The sequence below is a fragment of the Bufo gargarizans genome, chromosome 4, assembly GCF_014858855.1.
Source record: "Bufo gargarizans isolate SCDJY-AF-19 chromosome 4, ASM1485885v1, whole genome shotgun sequence".
Lineage (NCBI taxonomy): Eukaryota > Metazoa > Chordata > Amphibia > Anura > Bufonidae > Bufo > Bufo gargarizans.
In genome coordinates this window covers 408,712,476-408,731,146 of record NC_058083.1, presented here as the reverse complement: position 1 = coordinate 408,731,146, position 18,671 = coordinate 408,712,476, and the positions used below count along the sequence as shown (strand labels likewise).

At 41.8% G+C, this 18,671-nt stretch overlaps 1 protein-coding gene across 1 annotated transcript in view; it reads right to left on the bottom strand.

Annotated features, from left to right (window-relative positions):
• Window positions 1-18,470, bottom strand: part of CCDC170 (coiled-coil domain containing 170) — an 85,663-nt gene extending 67,193 nt beyond the window's left edge. The window contains exons 1-3 of the mRNA XM_044292390.1: window positions 18,318-18,470; window positions 13,470-13,546; window positions 7,197-7,224 (exon numbers count right to left, since the gene is read on the bottom strand). Of these exons, the coding sequence (XP_044148325.1) occupies window positions 7,197-7,224; window positions 13,470-13,546; window positions 18,318-18,470 (258 nt within the window). The remainder of the gene's footprint in view (window positions 1-7,196; window positions 7,225-13,469; window positions 13,547-18,317) is intronic.
• Between the last annotated feature and the right edge of the window lie 201 nt (window positions 18,471-18,671).

The window sequence follows — 18,671 nt, the reverse complement described above, 5'->3', positions numbered from 1 at the left end:
CGCAAATCCTGCCTGTAATGATATCACCTTGTGTATAGATAAGACAGAATCCAACATTCACAATAGGTGATTGTAAGAACTTATCTATTCTTTCCTTGTACAAGGACCTCTGCACAGGTCACAGAGCATGTCTAGAATACTCTCCCATATAAGACAATAAGTCCATTGTGTCTATGGCCCATGGGGCTGCCATAAAGCAATGTTTTTAATGCAACTCAGCCAAGAGGGCCACCCCCATAATTATGTTCAGGACATAAAATTCAAAAAATTAAAAATCTACAGAGCACGGGTAAGATAAAATAACATGGAGCGCTGACTCACGGAAACCGTGCGTGCGCCGTCAGGGGTAAGGAAATCTGACGGTCTTTTCTCCTTATCCTCACACAGCGCACGCACAGGATTTTGCTCCTAGCCATCCGGGGAGTGGGTGGTGGGTGCAGCATATTGGGGGGGCATAACCCTAAACCTAACCCTAAACCCTAGCCCTAACCCTAAACCCTAACCCTTGTGAGGGTAAGGAGATTTCACAATCCGCGCGTGCGCAGTGTGAGGGTAAGGAGAAAAGAACATTAGATCTCCTTACCTCTGACGGTGCACGCGCGGTGTCACTGAGTCAGCGACATGTAATTTTATCTTACCGTGTCGTGGTAGTGCGCTTGCGCTGAGGCGCACACCCCCGGAAGTCACGAGGGGTAAGGTATTTTCACAAAGTAAGGATTTTTGTTAGAACACCGGCTTGCCACTGTTTCCGTAACTTCAATTGTAATTACGCATACAGCACAGCGGAGCAAGCTACGCTGCTTCCATAAGTCCTGGAGGGAAGGAGATATGGGAGATGCCTGAGAGGACACATTGTACATCATATAAATGGTAAATATGTTTTACATTTATTTATAAAAAAAAAGAAAAAAGTTAATGACACATAGTGATACCTCATAATATACTTATTAATTAACATTCACCATATGTCTACTTTATGTTGGCATCATTTTAGTAATGTACCGTAATTTTAGTTTTTTTAAAAGTTAAAAGATTTTGAATTTTAGAAGCATTTTTTTTACATTTAAAAAAAAATTCAAAAATCAATTATTTAAGGACCAGTTCAGTTCTCAAGTCATTTTGAGGAGCTCACAAAATATAAACTACTTAGAAATGACGCCATTTTAGAAACTACACTCCTCAAACATTTCAAAACTGGTTTAAGAAATCCTTTAAGTTCTCCACAGGAATTAAAGCAAAATAGGCGACATTTCCAAATTATTATTTTTTATTTTTGCAGATTTTCAATTTTTTTCTAAACAAAACAAACTTCAATATTTATTACCCAGACCCTGCAGTTTGCAGAAACACCCCATGTGGCAGGGCTCAGAAAGCGCCATATGATTTTTGGAGGACAGATTTTGCTGGAATGGTCTTTGGGCGTCATGTTGCATTTGAACAAACCCTGAGGTACCCCCACAAAGAAAACTCCCCAAAAAGTGATCACAGTTTGTAAATTACACCACCCAAGGAATTTTTAAGGGGTTTAGTGAGCACTTGACCCAACACGCGTTTCATAGAATTTATAATACTTGGCTGTGGAAATGAAAAAGTATATTTTTTTTTACAAGAAAATAGTGCTTTAGGCCCAAATTTCTTTTTCACAAAAGATAATAGGAGAATATCGCCCCAAAATTTGCTACCCATTTTCTCCTGAATACAGTAACACCCCAATTGTAAACTGTTATTTAGGGATATGCCAGGGCTCAGAAGGGATGGAGCAGCATCTGGATTTTCTAACATGGAATTTTCTGTCATGGTTTTTAAGAGCTATAACTTTTTTATTTTTTTGTTTACTGAGCTGTGTAAGAGCTTCTTTTTGTGGGACAAAATGTAGTTTTTATTGGCACAATTATGGGGTACATTTGACTTTCTGGTCGCTTTTTATCTTATTTTTTGGTAGGTGAACTCACAAAAAAAAAGCGGTTTGGTGTCATTTTTCTATATATTTTTTTACACCATTCACTTGATAGGGTAGATCATGTGATATTTTTATAGATCTGGCCATTGTGAATACAACAATACCAAATATGTCCATTTTTTTAACTTTTTTTTACGTTTTACACAAAAAGAACTTTTAGAAAAAAAAATCATGTTTTTGTGTTGCCATTTTCTTACAGCCATATTTTTTTAATTTTTCTGACAATGGTGTTGTGTAAGGGGATGTTTTTTATGGGATGAGGTGACATTTTTATTGCTACCATTTTGGGTTTTACATACGACTTTTTGTTTGATTAATATTATGTTTTTGGGAGGGGAGATGACAAAAAAAAAAAGCAGTTTTGGCTTAATTTTTTTTTTACCCCGTCCACTTCATAGGGTAGATAATGTGATACTTTTGTAAAGCCAGTTGTTACAGATGCAGCAATACCAAATATGTCTATTTTATTTTTATTTTTTTACGTTTTACACAATAAGAGCATTTTAGAAAAAATGTTTTTGTGTTTAAATTTTCTTAGAGACATATTTTTATAAATTTTCTGGCTATGGTCTTGTGTGGGGGCTCATTTTTTGCGGGATGAGGTAATGTTTTGATTGCTACCATTTTGGGGTACATACAACTTTTTTTTGTCGATTAACATTATTTTTTAGGAGGTGAGGTAACTAAAAAAGCTGTTTTGGGCATAATGTTTATTTTTTATGGTGTTCACCTGTACGGGTAGATCATGGGATATTTTTGTAGAGCCAGTCATTACTGACACAGTGATACCAAATATGTCTATTTTATTGTTTTCTATTTTTAACATTTTTTTATTTACTTCATTGGTGAATTTTTTATTTTTTTTATAAAACACTTTATAATTTTTTTTATTTGTTATTTTTATTTTACACTTTATGTCCCCCATAAGGCCGTACAACACCTCTGGGGGACATTTAATTTCACTTTTTTTTCCCACTATTGATTTCTCCTGTAACTGGGGCTGACATAGTAACTCCAGTTACAGGGGAAAAACACCCCCCAGAGAGGCTGTACATCAGTATACTATAATGTACAGTCTGTGGAAGACCCGTTAGCTCCTACAGTCTGCCGGCCCTGACGGTCACATGACCACCGGGTCAGGAAAGGAAGCTGAACATCACTTCCTTGCAGTATACACAGCGCTCGTTCAGCTACAGGATCTAGATCATCGCTAACAAGCGTTCACAGTACCACTTGTTAGTGATTATCTGATCATGTAAATGTACCGCTGAAATTCTTGTTCATTGGGTAAATGGATCGTTTGTGCGAACACAAAAATCTTTGTTTCTGGACAGCAGATCATGCTGTGTAAACACAATCTGTTGTTGGCAAACAATGAGAATGGGGAAGGGCAATGGCATTAGTGATCGCTCCTCCCCATCTCTCATGTAAATGCAGTGGTCTCCTCCACCAGCTTGCAGCAGATTTTCGGGAGGAAACGCTTCTAGCCCGACAATCTGCTGTAATATTGTCCCACGTAAAGAGACTTGTGCTCACATCTTACTATCTGATATAGTCTTTGCATTGTTATTTTTCACACAATGCCCGAAAAAAATGTACCCGTGTAAAATTTCATATCTAAACTTATCAGTGCTTAAATTTCTGGCTGGAGTATCCACAGGATAGGGGATAACTATTAGATCAGTGAGGATCCTGCCGCTGAGACCCCCACCAATCACGAGAATGGGGACCGCCCTATCCCCTGCAGCCCCCCCTGAAATGAACGGAGCAGCAACTTCATATGCCCTATGAAAACTTTTAAACAAATTTCTAAATAGTTTCATGTCTACCAGTATGCAATTACCAGATCCAAATACTTAACCCTAGTGCACAGTCGTGTCCAGTCGTTTATTTCCTCAAGAGCTGGGAGTTTTCATCTGACTGTGTGGACCTCTAGTAATTACACTCCTTCTCATTCTGCTCTAGTCACCATTCATTCTGTTTACAAAGCATCAGCAATAGTCTCCAAGGGAGCTTCTTTATGTTCACAACAAAACTACCCACCAAGATAAAGGGAGTAGTTTCAATATGGCAACAGTAACAATAATAGTGACATCACACTGATAGACGTACACAGACACTTCTCTAGGGTTCAGGCTGTGAGCACAAGAGGAATTTAGAGTATATTCATCCAAGGCAGATACACTGTAAATTTTTCATTCAGATTTGGTGGGCAGAAAATTCACACCACATTACAGCAACAACAACAGGATGTGTACAGACCAAAAGTTTGGACACACCTTCTCATTCAAAGAGTTTTCTTTATTTTTATGACTATGAAAATTGTAGATTCACACTGAAGGCATCAAAACTATGAATTAACACATGTGGAATTTTATACATAACAAAAAAGTGTGAAACAACTGAAAATATGTCATATTCTAGGTTCTTCAAAGTAGCCACCTTTTGCTTTGATTACTGCTTTTCACACTCTTGGCATTCTCTTGATGATGGTCCCGGCCGCTAGAGTAGCGCTGTAACGTTCATCCGCTGGCTGAGGCCTGGTTCTTGTCGGCCATGCCTCTCACTGCATGTAGGGCAGGCATGTGCCTGCTCTCTCCAACTCTTAGGCCTCTTTCACACGGGCGTCATGTTTTTTGCTCGGATAAGAGGCGAGTGCGTTGCGGGAAAATGCGCGATTGTTCTGCGTTTTGCACGCGCGTGAGAAAAATCGGCATGTTTGGTACCCAAACCCAAACTTCTTCACAGAAGTTCGGGCTTGGGATCGTGGTTGTGTAGATTGTATTATTTTCCCTTATAACATGGTTATAAGGGAAAATAATAGCATTCTGAATACAGAATGCTTAGTACAATAGCGCTGGAGGGGTTAAAAAAAAATACAAAATAATTTAACTCACCTTAATCCACTTGCTCGTGCAGCCCGGCATCTCTTCTGTCTGTCTTCTGTGCTATGTGCAGGAAAAGGACCTGTGGTGACGTCACTCCAGTCATCACATGGTCCATCACATGATCTTTTACCATGGTGATGGATCATGTGATGATCGGAGTGATGTCACCACAGGTCCTTTTCTTGCACACAGCACAGAAGACAGACAGAAGCGATGCCGGCTGCGCGAGCAAGTGGATTAAGGTGAGTTAAATTCTTTTTTTTAACCCCTCCAGCGCTATTGTACTATGCATTCTGTATTCAGAATGCTATTATTTTTCCTTATAACCATGTTATAAGGGAAAATAATAATGATCGGGTCTCCACCCCGATAGTCTCCTAGCAACCGTGCGTGAAAATCGCACCGCATCCGCACTTGCTTGCGGATGCGTGCGATTTTCACGCAGCCCCATTCACTTCTATGGGGCCTGCGTTGCGTAGAAAACGCACAATATAGAGCATGCTGCGATTTTCATGCAACGCACAAGTGATGCGTAAAAATCACCGCTCATGTGCACAGTCCCATAGAAATGAATGGGTCCGGATTCATTGCGGGTGCAATGCGTTCACTTCGCGCATTGCACCCACGTGGAAATCTCGCCCGTGTGAAAGGGGCCTTGAAGAGCCAGGATGTAAGCCCTCTTTTCCCCAGCCTATATTTGAAGGGTGTTCAAACAAGATCTCCATCCTCATGAATGTTTGCCTGCACACCTTGTACTTTATTGTGCCTGTGCAGTGCAATTATAGTTTCCCATTCTAATCAAGTGAATTGGACAAAAATCCTTAATTACTCTGCACCACATTACAATATAGATGGTGTGCAGTTAAACACTGAAGAGGATGCTGCACTTGCAAAAGCAGAGTGGGCCCCTTCAAACAGCTGATGGACAGGGGTGCCGGAAGTCTGATCCCCACCAATCTGATATTGATGACCTATGGTCATCAATATCATGAAACTGGCAACTCCTTTGAGGCCCAAATTAGGCTGCGTCCTTAAGGGGTGAAGGACTTCACACATATTATGTGTTCAGTAATGTCTAAATCCACCCCTACTTACCTGGTATTACTTTCTTTTTTTATGAATAACACACAATTTTTTATTTTACTTTTTAATATGATAGTTATTATAGTTTAGGGAAAACATCCAATTCTCTACTGCTATTAAATGACTACTCTACAGTAAAAACATAGTAGCCAAGTAACACATAGTTCTATACATTCAAGCTAACAATACAAAAAATATGCGAAAAAGTATTGTTTACCTATGATAACATTGAGCCATCAAATGTTTTATGTCAGTAATTTTCTACTAAGAAAATAAATAATGTGTAATAACTTGAATGGGTCCATGATCCGTCCACACTTAAAAAAAATAGTTCTATTTTTTTGCGGTGCGGAGGCAAGGACAGAAACACCACGGAAGCACTCAGTAGTGCTTCTGTGGGGTTCCGATACCTGCTTCTGCTCCGCATCTCCATGATTGCGGACCCATTCAACTAGAAGTTGCGTTCTGTGGTGTGGAACGGAGACACGGAACCCCACAGAAGTGTTCCATGGTGTTTCTGTCTGTGCCTCCGCACAGCAAAAAAAATAGAACATTTTTTGTGGTGCGGATGAATCACGGACACATTCAAGTTGAATGGGCCTCAATCGATCCCAGCCGCCGCATGGACGTTGCCCGTGCATTGGGGACCGCAAATTGCAGTCCCCAATGCACAGCTCGGCCGCTCAACGGCCGTGTGCATGAGGCCTAATTATGTGAAATCATCGCCCCTTTATTTCATATTTACAATTAAATACTGGCACACTTTACTTTGCTTTGCTTCAACCACTTCACTCCCTTTCATTGACAGATTTGAAACATTAAAGATAAAGGGAAGGTAGAGAAAAAGCAAGATGGCCTTTACAGCCTTTTACTGAGGTTATGTAAGAAAGAATTCTCTTTCCATCCAGTGTTCCATACTAGGCAACTGTAGACTTCACTGTATAGATCAAATTGTGGCTGCTCATTTTTAGGGCTCATGCACATGTTTTTTTTCATTCACTTCAATGGAGCTGCAAAAGATGTGGACAACATCCATATGTCCTTTAGGCGACACCCGCAAAAAAATACAGAACATGTCCTATACTTGTCCATTTTACAGACAAGGATAGGACTGTTCTATAGATGGTAGGACCTTCTGTTCTGCAAAATGCAGAACATACATGGGTGGTATCTGTGTTTTGTGGACCCCAAAAGTGGCTACAACTGTGTGCGTGAGCCCTTGAGCAGAATGGGTCTCAGTAAATATAAGGAGGACATTGGCTTACCTTCACGCGTTCTCTTCTGTTTTTATTTCTGTAACACAACAAAAAATGCCTGTAAGTTAAATACATAATCTCAATGTGAACTTCTTCATAGTTATGGATATTGCATGCCATCACTCCCTGTGGGTAAGTATCTTAAAGTTCTGAGCGGTGCTTTGGTGGCACATTAAATAAGGGGATCTACAAGATGCTCTTAAAGTGTTAAAACACTATTAAAACTGGTTTGAGGGTGCTTAATGGTGTTCCTGCAATGTTTTTGAAAAAAGATGTGTGGATGGCCTTCGGTTATTGGTTTTGCTCCTGCAGTAAAAGCAAATGTGTAAAGGGACGTTAAAAATAAAAACAACAACATTTTTTATTGGGGCAATAAAAATAAAACAGCAATGAAGAGGTGTGTGACCTAAAACGTTATAAGTAAGTGGGCTATCGTGGGTCAGATACCTCAATAGAGGGGTCCACTTGGACTATGTCCGTCCAATGCAATTATCGCGCTATATGTCAATGGAATATTCATACCCAGTTAACAGAGATCCAAACCACATATGGTCGGTAAATTACTGTATATCTGACCAATATAGCTAAAAAAACCCAACAGGGGCTAAAAACGGTGGTTGGACCACTGAACTAGAGTATGATGCCCTACCAGTATATGTGGTACATATGTGGAAAGTGGCAATGCTGTGTATACACTGCCACAAATCACCCAAGGCTACAGGTAGGGTACACCATTTTGGCTAAAGCAGAATACCCAGCACAGGCTAAAAACGCCATAGAACAGTAAAGCTGGATATATAATGGTCTGTCAGGGGATGGCTGTGCACATTGCCATCCACTGCAGACACTCACAGTGGTGCTGCGCTCAGGCCGGTGGAAGGAACAGCTGATGTGGCTCATACATAGCCAACCATCAGCAACACCGGCCGGAGGTAAAAAAATACTAAGGCTCGACGCGTTTCTGTGCATAATACTGTGCACTTCATCAGGAGCTGAACACACTTGGCACCAAAAACCTGCCTAAACCGTGCACCTCTAGTCTGAGGGACGGCGTATTGGTATGACAGAAATAATGCGTCTTATTAATAATGTGTTTTATTAACATAAAAAATATAATAATGATAGGAACAGCAGTAAAAGGCCTCATGCACACGGCAGTTGCCTGGCTGTGGCCGTATTGCGGCCAGCAAACAGACATTCACCATTCACTTGAATGCTTCCGTGGTGTTTCTGTCAGTGTCTCCGCACCGCAAAAAAATAGCACATGCTCTATTTTTTTGGGGTGCGGATGGATCACGGACCCATTCAAGTTCAATGGGTCTCGATCCGTCCCGGGCCCCTCACGGATGTTGCCTGTGCGGTCCCCAATGCACGGAACGGCCACACAACAGCCGTGTGCATGAGACCAAACACTAGAGAACTGCAGCCATTCAGGCCATTATTCATATATTATTTTAAATAGTGACTTCCTCTACATTTTTCTTTCTGTGCAGGAATAAAACTTTTATATATTTTAAAACTATACCAGAATATATCAATTATCCAATGACAATTCCTTCATTAACACTGTAAATGCCTGTCACTGTCTAGAATGCCAATTTCTCTTTACTAATCAATTATGATTAGGGCCTCTTGACCTCAATTAAATCTTGCCAGTGTTGTTGCTCTCCAAAGCGTCAGTCAGTTTTCAGTATTATCTCCCATTAAGAGAATCACTGAAATGTAACGTTTACAGCTATTCCAGCAAAATGACATTCACCTCGTCTTATTCTCTTCACAGGGGACAAGGGCTGTGATAATATATGGTTAGTGATCTATGATAAACATTTCCGTGAATGTTGGAAGCCTTTGTGTGGTATCCTATGCTACAGATGAAGTTTGTTCTGTTTTATCCTTATTGCATGGCCACACATTAGGCCTGATTCACACTTCAGTTATTCGGTCAGTTATTTTCCTCAGTGACTGTGAGCCAAAACCAGTAGTAAGGCCTACTCAGACATAAGGTATAATGGAAAGATTTGTGCGTGTTCTGTTTTTCTGAGTCACACCAGATTTTGGCTCACAATCACTGGTGCGAATCATTGACCATACACTGAGGCCTCGTTCACATTTCCATGTCGGTGTCACGTCCGTGAAAAAAGCGTACGTGTTTAATCCGTGAAGGATCCGTGGTTGGTCTGTGTGTCCATTTTTACAATCCGTGTGACATCCATAATTCACGGAAGTTGCTCTGCTGAAAATTAATTTCCAAATAATCTCCTATCAGTCTTCAGTGAAAAAAGGACGCAACACGGATGCCATCCGTGTTGTGTCAGTTATTTTCACGGACCCATAGACTTCAATGGGCGTGCTTGGTCCGCATCACGGATCAAAGTAGTGCATGTCCCCATGTTTTTTTTTTTACTGACTCTCGGTCAGTAAAAAAAAATACTGAAATGTGAACAGACACATTTAGATCAAGATTTGGTCAGTGATTTCCGTCAGTGATTGTGCAGTACAAAACTAGGTGCAGGTCAAAAACAAAATAGAGGTTGTCTCACTATATCAAATGGCATTTATCATGTAGAAAATGTTAATATAGGGCACTTACTAATGTATTGTTATTATCCATATTGCTTCCTTTGCTAGCTTGATTCACATTATACACTGATAATTTCCAGGGGTTATGGTCCCTGCGCAGATATGAGGTGGCCAGAAAGGGGAGTTGTTGCGCATGCATGGCTATGCGCATTCCTGCGGTCCCGTCCTCTATAGAGGCCAGTGCTTTTTCATAAAGTGTGCATACACGGCCACTACTTCTGCATTAGGCCTCATGCACACAACAGTATTTTTTCACGGTCCGCAAAACGGGGTTCCGTTGGTCCGTGATCCGTGACCGTTTTTTCGTCCGTGGGTCTTCCTTGATTTTTGGAGGATCCACGGACATGAAAAATGAAAAAAAAATCTAAGTCAAGTTTGCCATTGAAATGATAGGAAAAAACGGACACGGATCACGGACACGGATCACGGACGCGGATGACAATCTTGTGTGCATCCGTGTTTTTTCACGGACCCATTGACTTGAATGGGTCCGTGAACCGTTGGCCGTGAAAAAAATATGACAGGTCATATTTTTTTCACGGCCAGGAAAAACGGACCACGGATGCGGCTGCCAAACGGTGCATTTTCCGATTTTTCCACGGACCCATTGAAAGTCAATGGGTCCGCGAAAAAAAACGGAAAACGGCCCAACGGCCACGGATGCACACAACGGTCGTGTGCATGAGGCCTTACTTGGTGGGTCATAACCAGTGATGGCCAGTTCGCCGCGTTTGCCAGCGAACACATGCAGGCTGCCATCTTAAATCACAAGTCCGGCGATGCACAGGTAAGCCCTTACCTGTGCCTGTGCGCAAGCGCGAGCCGGTCTGAAACAAATGCGGTCACCGGGAGCAGGCAGTTCTGAGAACAGCCGCCGGGGGCCTTCATCGGGCTGTTCTCAGAACTGCCTGCTCCCGGTGACCGCATTTGTTTCAGACCGGCTTGCGGTGCAGGCAAGGACTTACCTGTGCATCACCGGACTTGTGATTTAAGATGGCAGCCCTCATGTGTTCGCGGGCGAACACGGCGAACTGGCCATCACTGGTCATAACCCCTTGATAGGAGAAGTGAATGATGTGATGGAAAAAGGAATCAAGCCAGCAAAGGAGGCAATATGGGCAATCATAATACATTAGTAAGTGGCTTGTATTAACTTTCTCTACATGATATATGCCATTTGATGGAGTGAGACAACCTCTTTAAACCATATTTCTTTGGGGATGCCATTCCTGGTTTTGCCACTTAATCACTGATGGAAATCACTGACCAAATAGTGATGTGTGAAAGAGGCCAAGAAATAAATTCTTATTCTAGTCTGATGCCTTAGGTTTTAGGCTACATGCACACGACCATTGTTTTGGTCCTCATCCGAGCTGCAGTATCTGCGGCTTGGATGTGGACCCATTCACTTCAATGGGGCCGCAAAAGATGCGGACAGCACTCGGTGTGCTGTTCGCATCCGTTGCTCCGTTCCGTGGTCCGCAAAAAAAAAAACCTGTCCTATTCTTGTCCATTTTGCGGACAAGAATAGGCAGTTATTTTAATGGCCGTCTGTGACATCTGTGTTTTGTGGATCCGCAATTTGCAGACCGCAAAACACACAACAGTCGTGTGCATGTAGCCTTATTCATAGGTCTGTGTTTGATCAGTGATTTCCATCAATGTTAGGGCTCGTTCACATGAACGTTTTTTGCGTTCCGTATACATTCTTTTTTTTGCGTTCCGTATACGGAACCATTCATTTCAATGGTTCCGCAAAAATTTTTTATGTACTCCGTATGCATTTCTTTTCCATATTCCGGTTTTTCTGTTCCATTTAAAGATAGATCATGTCCTATTATTGCCCGCAAATCACGTTCCGTGGCTCCATTCAAGTCAATGGGTCCGCAAAAAAAAGGAACACATACAGAATGTACTCCGTATGTCTTCCATATCCGTTCAGTTTTTTGCTGAACCATCTATTGAAAATGTTATGCCCAGCCCAATTTTTTCTATGTAATTACTGTATACTGTATATGCCATACGGAAAAACGGAACAGAACCGGAAACACTACTGAAAAAACCCGGAAAAACTGATCCGGAAAAACAGCCCGCAAAACACTGAAAAAGACATACGGTCATGTGAACGAGCCCTTAGCCAAAAGCAGGAGTGGAGCCTATACAGAAATAAGGTAAAATGGTGTTTTTGACCGGCACCTGAACCACTGAACCACTATAATGCCCACTAGTGATGAGCGAAGTTTAAAAAAAATTTGATTCTGCTCCTTCGCCGAATTTTACAAAATATTTGCTTTGTGATTAATTACTTCATCACAAAGCGCATTTCTTTGTAAGTAGTGGGTGCAATGACAGGGAGTGGCGATTGCGATCCCCATCATTATACCCCTCAGATGCTGCGTTCATAGCTGATCACGGCATCTGGAGAGAAATAACAGAATGTAAAATAAAAAAATAAAAAAAAAAGAATTCATACTTACCTCATCGATTTGCTCGCGACAAACCAGATGCCGCCACCTCAATTGAAGATCTGGTGTGAAATCTTGTGTGGCCTGTGATGACGTCACCGAGCACGGGATTTCGTGTGAGATCTTTAAGCAAGATGGCGGCGGCCGGCCGGTCGCTAGTAAATGGTCGAGGTAAGTATGATTTTTTTATTTTCATTTTTTTACACTAATTCAGGTTTAATCAATTCGCAAGCATGAGGAAATTTGGCTTTGCCGCTAATCGAATTTATCCCGAGATTCAGGTTGAAGTCGCTCAACACTATTGCGCACCACTGACCCATTGTACATGCTAATGATGTGTAAAGGGACATCTGAACCCAGGCCCTCAGAGAAGAGTGTGCATACCGGTGCTGCACCAGAAATTCACAGTTTGCTCTGTTTCTATCAATGTTGAACAAGAGAATAGATGTCTTCTGGTTATCAGTGTATTTTTTAGCATGTAATATATTGTTAAATACGTACAGCTTTTCTTTGGATAAGAAATGGCTTGTAATTCCTACGCGCTGTAAAACGCTCAACAGGCAAGAACCAATGATTCCCTATGGGAATGGTTCTCACGCCCGACGCCCCAAGAAGTACATGAGCTTCTTTGGGGCGTCTTGTCGCGCGTTCCCGTACATAGACTTTAGCGGGAAGGCACGACAATGGGCGTTCGCTTGTCTCTGTATGCGCGATTGCAAACTCCCGTACAATCGCGCATACAGAGTGCTCCATCCCGAACGCTCAGGTCTGAACCCAGCGTTAGGCCTCTTTCACACGAACGATACAGATTGGCTCCAGATGCGTTCAGGGTGCGTTTAGTGAAACTCAAACCATTTTGCAAGCAAGTTCAGTCAGTTTTGTCTGCGATTGCGTTCAGTTTTTTCCGCGTGGGTGCAATGTGTTATAATGCGTTTTTTACGCGCGTGATAAAAAATTTAAGGTTTACAAACAGCATCTCTTAGCAACCATCAGTGAAAAACACACTGCATCTGCATTTGCTTCCGGATGCAATGCGTTTTTTGCTGAAGCCCCATTCACTTCACACAGAATTGATGCGTGAAAAAAAAAACGATCATGTACACAGACCGATTGAAATGAATGGGTCAGGATTCAGTGGGGGTGCTATACGTTCACGTCACTCATTGCACCCGCGAGGAAAACTTGCTTGTGTGGAATGGGCCTTAGAAACTGCTTTGTTGATTTACATCATCCTTACCTTTTAACACTCCTAGCCTCTATGGACTCATCCAAGAGGTCAGCACTTCTTCTAGGAGGCCTATAGTAATCTTGTCCCTAAGAAAACAATGAAATTAGCATCCATGTTAGGCAGTAGGTCCTGTGATTAAAAAATGCATTCTAACATTCCTGTACATATACAGGTCTTTTATTAAATTGGACATAAACATAAAACTTCAGGCTCTGATTTATCAAGACCAGTTTCTGGCGTAAATAATGATGAATGTGCCAGGGTCCATCCGCACGTCTCCTTTTCAGAAACTGACGAGGGCGGCATTAAAATGCTAGTTACGACTAGAAAAGTCACAATGGCAATTATAAAGTCGCAAACCCAGGGTTTATCAAAACTGGAACAAAGAAAAAATGTCTTAGTTGCCCACAAAAACCAATCAGATTGATCCTTTCATTTTCCAAAGGAGCTCTGAAGAATGAAAGATGGAATCTGATTGGTTGTTATGGGCAACTAAGCCATTTTTTTTCTACACAAGTTTTGATAAATTTCCCCCAATAAGTTTGTGAAAAAAAAAACACCATCCATGTGCAGGTAATTTTTCATGGATGATTTGCTAGAAACCAATGGATGGGCATTCTTCCTTTGACAGACGTTAAAAAACGAATGACATATTGATGTCATACAGATGGAACAAACTGAAGAATGAAACATGGTGGAGGACAAAACTAATTTTTTACATGGATGGAAAATCATCAGTTTTTTACTTCGCTTGGTGGATGTCGGGTGACAATGGGATCGGCTCCAGGAAGATGTGCGCCTTGGCCTACAGATTTGCAATAGGCCCTGCCCTGCCTATTGCACGACGTCTGCAGGTGTTCTATTATGTGTCAATTTAGCTATGTATCCAGCAACTAATTGGATTATTACATACATATATATATAAAATAAATATAGGGAATCATTGGTTTCTCCTTGTTGAGCGTTTTACAGCGCGTAGGAACGCGCTGTAAAACGCTCAGGTCTGAACTTAGGGTTAGGCTGGTTTCACACGGGCGTTGCAGATTGAGGCCGGATGCGTTCAGGGTGCGTTCAGTGAAACTCGCACTATTTTGCAAGCAAGTTCAGTCCGTTTTGTCTGCGATTGCGTTTAGTTGTTCAGTTTTTTCCGCGTGGGTGCAATGCGTTTTGATGCGTTTTTCACGCGCGTGATAAAAAACTGAAGGTTTACAAACAACATCTCTTAGCAACCATCAGTGAAAAACGCATCGCACCCGCACTTGCTTGCGGATGCAATGCGTTTTTCACGCAGCCCCATTCACTTCTATGGGGCCAGGGCTGCGTGAAAAACGCAGACTATAGAACATGCTGCGATTTTCACGCAACGCAGAACTGATGCGTGAAAAACAACACTCATGTACACAGACCCATTGAAATGAATGGGTCAGGATTCGGTGCGGGTGCTATGCGTTCACGTCACGCATTGCACCCGCACGGAAAACTCGCTCATGTGAAAGGGGCCTAAATCTATGTGCCTCCGTTTTCGCTATACAGTATATTGCACAAAGTTAATCCAGATCATCATGTGTCCCAAGACTGCATTTTTTTTAAACTCCCAAAAAAGAAACACTTTGTATATTGTGAGTTTGTACCGTAGACTTTAAAATAACATGGCGGCTATAAACAAACAAAAAATTATGTTAAAAACCCTGCCAAAAAACAGCGTTTTAAAATGCATAAAAAATGTAAAACAATCTACATGGTCCACTTTTTTGTACGTAACAAGCAATTTTCTATGGGTTTTAATATGCATATTCTGTTAAAAATGCCATGAAAACAACCATATGGCATTTTTCATATCGTTTTTTTTCTAGGCCAAAAACACTGTGGCCAGATGTTACATTAAAGTCTATAGTGAAATATATATAACACACTACATACAATGGGGGCAATTTATTTATTTAAATTTGAAGGAAAAAAAGCAAGTACAAAATTACGCCAAATAAAAAAATTACATTAATATTTTAAAAACCGCTAGCATTTCAGAGTATTTTAAAACTCCACAAAATAAGACTGTGCCAAGGAGACCTAAAAAGACTGCTGACAAATTAAAAAAAAGGCCCATTTTACCCCTAGCTTAAAAAAAAAAAATGTAAGAAAAAAGAAATCCACATATAGAGAGCTTTTAGGTGTCACCTGGTAGTCGCAGAGTCTGTCTATACAACAGCCTAAGCTTAGTCAGACGACTGCTTAGCTAAGAGAGGACGCAAAAAAAATCTATAATAAACTGCACAATTGTTATTTTTGGTATTTTTAAAAAATATTTACTGCAATCCTGGCTCAGGATCAGTGATGGTCAGTTCGCAGTGTTCGCCAGTGAACACATGCAGGCTGCCATCTTTAGGCTACTTTCACACTAGCGTTCGGGTTTCCGCTCGTGAGCTCCGTTTGAAGGGGCTCACGAGCGGACCCGAACGCAGCCGTCCAGCCCTGATGCAGTCTGAATGGAGGCGGATCCGCTCAGACTGCATCAGTCTGGCGGCGTTCAGCCTCCGCTCCGCTTGCCCCCGCACGGCCAGGCGTCCAGCTGACCGCTGCTTGCAGCGTTCGGGTGTCCGCCTGGCCGTGCGGAGGCGTGCGGATCCGTGCGGATCCGTCCAGACTTTCAATGTAAGTCAATGGGGACGGATCCGTTTGAAGATGCCACAATGTGGCTCAATCTTCAAGCGGATCCGTCCCCCATTGACTTTACATTGAAAGTCTGGACGGATCCGTACTAGGCTATTTTCACACTTAGCTGTTCTATGCTAAAAATAATGCAGACGGATCCGTTCTGAACGGAGCCTCCGTCTGCATTATTATGAGCGGATCCGTTCAGAACGGATCCGCCCGAACGCTAGTGTGAAAGTAGCCTAAGTAAGGTAGATTCACCCGTCCGGCGATACACAGGTAAGCCCTTACCTGTGCCTGTGTCGGGAGCCGGTCTGAAATCAAATGCAGTCACCGGGAGCAGGCAGCTCCGAGAACAGCCCGATGAAGGCCCCCGACGGCTGTTCTAGGAACTGCCTGCTCCCGGTGACTGCATTTGATTTAAGACCAGCTCCCGTCACAGGCACAGGTAAGGGCTTACCTGTGCATCGCCGGACGGGTGAGTCTACCTTACTAATGATGGCAGCCCGCATGTGTTCGCTGGCCTTTACTGCTCAAGATGTTCTGTTAAGAGCAAAATTCCAGCCACCATGTCCACTCATACACAAACACACATAGATATCAGACGTATTTATATTGTGTCTGTAATAAAAATGTATGATATACTGTGTAATAGACTTTGGGTCTGTTCACAAGATACTTGATCCTTATACCATTCATTTACTCCAACAGATGTCACTATATAGGCATCCATTGTCTATAGGATCGTATGTTAAAAAGAATCGTACTTTTAATCACGGTATTTTTTTTTTTTTTTTTTTTTTTTGTGGGGTGCCCCTGAGCAGAATAGCGTAATATATTACTCTAAATTAAACAGCAAAGATGTTTACCTGATGTATACAAGCTTGATGAATACCAAAACCATATTTCCCAGCATATACACTGCACATGATGTACAGCATATAAAGCCTAAGAGGTTTTGACATTTCTACATTTCTACAATTTATACAATTATTTAAATTTATGTGCAAACTATTTAGATATTTCAGATCTGATGACTGGGCTTAAGTGGAGAAATAAAGCCCTATAGTTGATATCGCTGTCCAAATGAATATTACATTTGTGTCTGTACGTTCATCAGATGAAATTGTTGATTTTATTTGAAAAAATGCTAACTTTGTTGCAGCTCATGGGAAATATATTGAATGAAAAAAATATGTACATTTTGCTAAGTGTGAGTCAAGGACCTATTGAGAAACTATAATAATGTGTGGGGTGGAGAAGCTCCGTCCCTGCAGGTCTCTTTATAAGGCCTCATGAACACGACTGTTCTTTTTTTCCCTTTACGGGCCTTTTTTTGCGTTCTGTATATGGTTCGTATATGGTCCGTATACGGAACCATTCATTTCAATGGGTCCGCAAAAAAAACCGAATGTACTCTGTATGCATTCCGTTTCCGTTTTTCCGTTCCGTTGAAAGATAGAACATGTCTTATTATTGCCCGCAAATCATGTTCCGTGGCTCCAGTCAAGTCAATGGGTCTGCAAAAAAAAAACAGAACACATACGGAAATGCATCCGTATGTCTTCAGTATCCGTTCCGTTTTTGCTGAACTATCTATTGAAAATGTTATGCCCGGCCCAATTTTTTCTATCTAATTAGTGTATACTGTATATGCCATATGGAAAAACGGAATGGAAAAACAGAAACACAATGGAAACAAAAAACAGAACAACGGATCCGTGAAAAACGGACCGCAAAACACTGAAAAAGCCAAACTGTCGTGTGCAATAAGCCTAAGGGTCCATTCACATGTCCGTAGATGTTTTGCAGATCTCCAAATTGTGGATCCGCAAAACACGGACACCGGCAATGTGCGTTCCGCATGTCGCGGACCGCACATCGCCGGCACTATAATAGATAATGCCTTTTCTTGTTTGCAGTTGCGAACAAGAATAGCACATTTAAAAAAATAATAATCGTGAACGGAATTGCGGATCTGGAAGTGCGGATGTGGACAGCACATAGCATCCGTTCCGGTCCCATTGAAAATGAATGGGTCCGCAAAATCCGGAACGGGTCCGGAAAACAATTGCGGACGTGTGAATGGACAGTAAATCATTAAAGATGGATCATATAAATGAATGGGTCCAATCATTAAAGACGGAGTTTGAAAAGAATATTGTTGAGTGCAATGTAGATACAAAAGATATATATGTTTAGAAGTACCTCAGTATCACCTCGAGACAGATTAGGAGACAGCGAGCGGAAAGCTGCATTGCTATTCACATCAATACGTTGGCTTCCATAGGCTGCTTCAGCTCTTGGGATGCTGGATGGAGAAGCGAGATCACTGTCATTGCTCAGACTGCTGTTACTCATCCTGGAAGTTTCAGGGAAACAGGGAAAGAATATGCCCTGGATGTCTGTCGGCAGGTCAGAAGCAGAACTCTGCTGCCAGCTACACCATTAGAGTACAAATGTTACCAGGAGACATGGCTGCATAGCAACCTGTATACACACAGGGCAGGGCTGTGCTTCTGAAAAGGAGGGGGTGTCACAAAATGGGAGGGAGTGCAAGTC